This window comes from Gymnoscopelus microlampas (assembly GCF_963454915.1).
Source record: "Gymnoscopelus microlampas genome assembly, chromosome: 17".
NCBI lineage: Eukaryota > Metazoa > Chordata > Actinopteri > Myctophiformes > Myctophidae > Gymnoscopelus > Gymnoscopelus microlampas.
The window spans coordinates 18714523-18720522 of record NC_139954.1 but is presented as its reverse complement, the minus strand read 5'-3'; the positions used below and the strand labels follow the sequence as shown (position 1 = coordinate 18720522).

At 44.0% G+C, this 6000-nt stretch overlaps 1 protein-coding gene across 4 annotated transcripts in view; it reads left to right on the top strand.

Moving 5' to 3' along the window:
- Positions 1-6000, top strand: part of LOC311064591 (partitioning defective 3 homolog B-like) — a 308896-nt gene that overhangs the window by 214236 nt on the left and 88660 nt on the right. For all 4 annotated transcript variants that reach the window (XM_084084456.1, XM_084084457.1, XM_084084458.1 and 1 more), the window contains exon 19: positions 2801-2921. In XM_084084456.1, the coding sequence (XP_083940582.1) occupies positions 2801-2921 (121 nt within the window). The remainder of the gene's footprint in view (positions 1-2800; positions 2922-6000) is intronic.

Sequence of the window (6000 nt, the reverse complement as noted above, 5' to 3'; positions counted from 1 at the left end):
CGATGCATCATTCCACCTCCATGTTGGAATGATGGAATGATGTTCATCTAAAAGGGTCCATTTGAGTGATGTTTGCACAATTTTACTGGGTCCCTTCTCCATGTAGGCTACTACACACCTACACACATGTACACAAGACCACAATACCATAATGTGGATGATATGACTTTCCAATATTTCTGTGTGTGTGTGTGTGTGTGTGTGTGTGTGTGTGTGTGTGTGTGTGTGTGTGTGTGTGTGTGTGTGTGTGTGTGTGTGTGTGTGTGTGTGTGTGTGTGTGTGTGTGTGTGTGTGTGTGTGTGTGTGTGTGTGTGTGTGTGTGTGTGTGTGTGTGTGTGTGTGTGTGTGTGAGTGTGTGAGTGAGTGAGTGAGTGAGTGAGTGAGTGAGTGAGTGAGTGAGTGAGTGAGTGAGTGAGTGAGTGAGTGAGTGAGTGAGTGCGTGCGTGATGGCCCAGCCTCGGTATATTTAGTTTGACTGTCTTGACAGAGGGAGAGAATATTCATCAAAGATTGATGTCGCTGTTTTGTCTTCCTCTTGCTAGAGAGGAAGATGGAGAAATAGATAGAGGTGCAGCCAGAAACAGCAGGAGATTGATCTTTCTGTGGGTGGGTGGGTGGGTGGGTGTGTGTGTGTGTGCATGTATGCATGTCTGTACCTGAATCCATGCTTGTGTGTATTGCTCTGAATGTGTGTGCATCGTGTCTTTGATGATTTGTGTGTGTGTGTGTGTGTGTGTGTGTGTTTGCACGCGCATTTTGCATGCAAGTTTCTTCAGAAAGTGTATGTGTTTGTGTTGATATTCTTTCTTACATGTATGAATGCTTGCATGACTGTACACATATACTGTATGTGTGTATATGTTTGTCTATGCATGGGTTGAATATTTACGTGTGTGTGTGTGTGTGCGCGTGTGCGTGCGTGCCAGTGTGTGTGTGTGTGTGTGTGTGTGTGTGTGTGTGTGCGCACGCGCGCAGGTGTGTCTGTCAAATGTTTATCTCTCCATTCAGACTTCCATGGGTCAATGCCAGTGAAATGGCTCCGTTTGAAAAATAGACAGCTCCTATTGGCTGGCTCGCCATCAGATAAGCCGCCTGATTGGTGGCGGTGTCAGGCAGAATTCTCAAAGCTCTTCATATCATTGTGAAAATGATGCGACTGGGCTGTGAGTGGTGGGTTTCTGCACTGTCAAATCCGGAGCATTATTTTAACTCTGAGAGTGTTCAAATGTTTTTGTACAACGTCAGTATTAACCCATTAAGACCTGGAACTGTCTCATTTTTTAGATTTGTGCTAAAAAGCATTATTTTACACTTTGGGCTATTCAAAAATAGCAGATATACAAGCTCATAGCGCGGCACCGAGTGCCGCGCTACGAGCTTGTAGATCTGCTAATTTTGAAAAATCGTGAAAATGCGTGCAAATCTTTGAATATATATATTTTTAAAGCGAACAGTTTTTAACTCAAATCTTTGCTTCTAGTTCTGGGGGGTCCCTGGCACAAAATATTTTGATGGGGGTCCGCGGCCAAATACATATAATTTTGGGGGTCCTTGACATGAAAAAGATTGAGCACCACTGATATAGAAACAAACGTTTTTCAGAAAACTGTTGAGATTTAGGAGACATGTAGAATCGGCTTCAGGTCTCAATGGGTTAAAATAGCACTCAGGATTTTTACTTTGCATGAACGTGGTTCTATAAGATTCCTATAAGACACGTTGCTGCTTTAGGCAGGGTTATTGTCTCCGCCAGGCCGAAGGCATGGCGAGAGAGTATGTTTTACCCTCCGTCCGTCCGTCCGTGTGTGTGTGTGTGTGTGTCCGTCCGTCCTTCTGTCTGTTACCAGCTAATCTCCGCCACCGTTGCCCCAGTCGCTGTGAAACTGCACACACACACTCCCTCGATGCCACAGCAGAACCTCTGCCCCAAATTTTTCACATGGGCCTGTTATAGCGCCACCAGGAGGCCGATTTGTGCAAAACACATTTTTGGATATTACTCCTACAGATTTTATCCAAATATCACGCAAATCGGTACACAGTACCTCTATAGTCATGTGATCAAGACGGATCTGTCCGATATTTCATATTACATCCTGATTGGCTAAGGTTGGCTTCCAAAGTTGGCAGGATTGGTCCGTTTTAAAAAAATGTCTCAAATCATGAACGCAGCGTGTGATTTCCGTGAACATTTGCACACACATTCCCACTAGGCCAAGGACGCAATGACCCCCTTTTCACATTGCCCTGTTATAGCGCCACCAGCAGGTCTAATTTAGCAAAACACATTTTTGCAACAAAATGCCTCAAATCATGAATGCACGCTCATTCCCACTAGGCAGAGGAAGAAATGCCACCCTTTTCACATTGTCCTATTATAGCGCCACCAGGAGGCCACAATAACGACGTGACCTGGCGGAGACCTGTGCTCCGAGGAGCACTTTTTCTAGTTTGAGACTGAATTTGCAGACTGAATCATCCCCTGCATTCTGATTATGGAAAATTATGGATTACGAACAAGTAATTGCTGGAAATTCTCTATATTCATGAAAGCTTTCCAAAGCTTCACTGATGTGCTTAAATGTTTATTAATGAGAAGCGTTTGGTGCACGTTTCTAAAACTAACAGTGTGCTTCTGTTTATTTTCCTTGTCCTTGTATGCCTGTGTGCTCCTGTCTGTGCGTGTCTGTGCGTGTGTGTGCGTGTGTGTGCGTGTGTGTGCGTGTGTGTGTGTGTGTGTGCGTGTGTGTGCGTGTGTGTGCGTGCGTGTGTGTGTGTACGCCTGTGTGCACACATGTAGTGGTGTGGATAGGATCCAGCTGCTCCGAAGGGAATACCAGCAGGCCAGGAGAGAGGGGATGGCGCCGGCTTATGAAGAATTGGACCCACGACGCAGAGGACCAGAGAATGACACACACAGAGTAAGGAAGCAGCACACACACACACACACACACACACACACACACACACACACACACACACACACACACACACACACACACACACACACACACACACACACACACACACACACACACACACACACACACACACACACACACACACACACAAAGACAAAGCAGCCAGTCACATGATAAGCATTGCTATTTGTCCTGTTTTGTCAGTGCAGTAATTGGCACTTCGCCCACTCTATCAGTCAGGTAGTGTCACAGTAGCTACAGGGTGGTTGCTAACTTGCTATCCTAACCACTGAAGGCTGGTTTGAATCGTACAGCTAAAGTGTGGTGTAATGTTTTTCTTTAATTTAGAATAGCCCATCATTTTTTACCCCTTTTATATTTACCCGAATTTAGACATTATGGCAATTTATTCCGCCCAACACATCTCTGTGTTGCCACCAGGGCAGGAAATTCAGGGAGGCCACGAAGGCCAAGGCCGCCGTTGCCCCTCAGTTTGGCCTTCCCCTCAGTTAGGCCTTGTTCCCCTCAAAAAAATGGCCTGCCCTGAGGCCCCAATGGCCTTAATGCCCAAGCCGACTGTACCACTTTCTCCTGTGTCCCTTTGTCAATGTGTAGACACCAGTGTCTCTTTCTTGTCATGTAGACACCAGTGTCTTTTGTTGAGATTCTGAATTCTTAACTCCCCTGAGTCCCCATCTTTAAACCAATCCAGTGACTTTGATTGGTGCAGGGCTGAGCATGGTTCAGATTCTAATTATCACAATGTATTTATTTCACTGCAGATAGTCTACATATTACATTTAAAATCCTCCTTAACCCTTAAAATTCAATTGTTATTGTGCGCTCAAAAAATGGACAACACCAAAGGCCAAGTGGCCTTGCCCCTAAAATGATGAAATTCCAGGCCTGGTTGCCACTGCTGTTGTATCCTACTGGCTTACCTGGCAGTGAGGAGCTCCCACCAGTCCTCCGTCCTATTCCTTCTGTTCCACATTCCTCACAGCCTATAGGAGTAGGCTATACATGCAGCGACAAAGATCACTCTTCCCCGGTCAGCTCGGGACAAACCAGATGCCCCGCCTTGGATTCAAACCCCTATATAGTTTTCTATCCGTTTTTTAATGCATCAGAATAAACAGCAATCAAACAGCAATTTGATCGGACAGCAATCGGACAGCAATTTCAAAGTATGTGTGTACAAGAGCTCATAGAGAAGCCTATCGTTGCTGTTGGGTAGAAACCTCTTATCTCCATATGTTTTTTTTTGCTAAATGAATGCCCTACTTGAGCATACTACAGCGTCACACAAAAGTTTGAAAAGGAGCAGATCTACAAGCTCGAAACACGGCGCGAAGCGACGTGTTTCGAGCTTGTAGATCTGCTACTTTTGCTATTTTGGAATTTGAATTCCGAAAAGCAACAGTTTTGGACGTACTGTATGAGGTTTCCACCGGGCAGAGACGCTATGCCGGTTCACTATATTCTTCTCACTGTGTGTTGTGCGCGCGGGCCTTCAGGGAGCTGTACTTGTAGAAGACCTCGTTTTGTATGGGTTAGCCATTACAGCAATTGTTTTAAGTTTTGAGCAGTTTTCTCCATCTGGTTTCATCAGTAGTCTGTGTGCTGTGTCAGAACAGATCGTGTTATTCTCCGCGGAGGTTTCATCTTTGTTTCTCCCGCAAATAGGGAATTAATGGCTAGACGTCTCTGTTGATCTGTGTCAAGATCGCAATGTGTGTGTGTGTGTGTGTGTTTGTGTGTGTGTGTGTGTGTGTGTCTGTGTGTGTGCGCACACACACAGACGCTGTTATTTAGCATGAAAGAAATCACAGTGATCACAATGTTTTTAACCCATTCAATCCGGGGACGCATCTCTGTCATTTTAGATTTCTTTGCCTTTTCAAAAATAGCAGATATACAAGCTCATGGCGCGGCACCAAGTGCAGCTATGAGCTTGTAGATCTGCTATTTTTGAAAAATCTTGAAAATCTTTGAATATATATATATTTTCAAGCGGACATTTGTAACTCAAATATTTGCTTCTGGGGGCCCCTGGAACAAAATATTTTAATGTAATTTAAATTTTAAATCTAAAATGACAGAGATGCGTCCCCAGATTGAATGGGTTAATTGTGTGAGTGTGTGTCTGTGTGTGTGTGTGTATGTGTATGTGTGGTTCATCATTCCCTGCTATCAGCTCAGTGAGCGTCGTTCACCGTGTTTTTTATTGAATCCGCTGCTGCTTTATCAAAGGCTTTCATCTGACTACCACGAGATGCCCTTTGATTTGTAATGTTTCCCCGTAGACAGTGAGCTGATAGGTGATGACACCATTCACCTTTTGACTGAGTATCAGATACAGAATGAAGGTCTTACTCCTACTGTAGACGTCTTCCCGTGGCAGCAGTTGTTCAATCCTGCAACAAACAAAGAAAAAACATCATTATAATGCTCACAGATCTATCTTATCCCATTAAGACCTGAAGCCGATTCCACAAAATGTCAGTTTTTAGAATGTCTTCTGAAAACAGTTTTTTGAAAAAACGTATGTTACTATGTCATGTCATGTGTTCCAGGTCTTTCACCTAGAGTTCACCTCTACTTTGTTTAGTGTGTGATCTTTTCAAAGGTGAACCACTTGAACCCTAGCAACCCTATTCTGGGCATGTTATAACAGGCCAACATTTGGCAAAAAACGGCAGATCTGCAAGCTTGCAACACGTTGCGAGCTTGTAAATCAGCCAAGGGATTTGGTGTCGGCCTATAAGGAAAAAGGAGGGGCCAAAGTATAGATTGATTGATTGAAATACTTTATTTAGAAAGACATGGAAAAGGTACATGGATGTACAGTTCACAATACAATATAGACACCTGGGGGACCCTGGTTAACGAAGTATATAGGGTTTATACTCTGAATCACTCCTTATTTTCTAAATAATAGAAGATACCACGTCCTGTAAAGCTGTTAGATTTGGCAAATAACATTACTTGGTGCCCTATCGTTTATTTTTCTTCTGTTTTCTCCAGTACAAATTACTGTGGGTTGCAGCCAGGATATATAGCTATATAGTGTCACAGT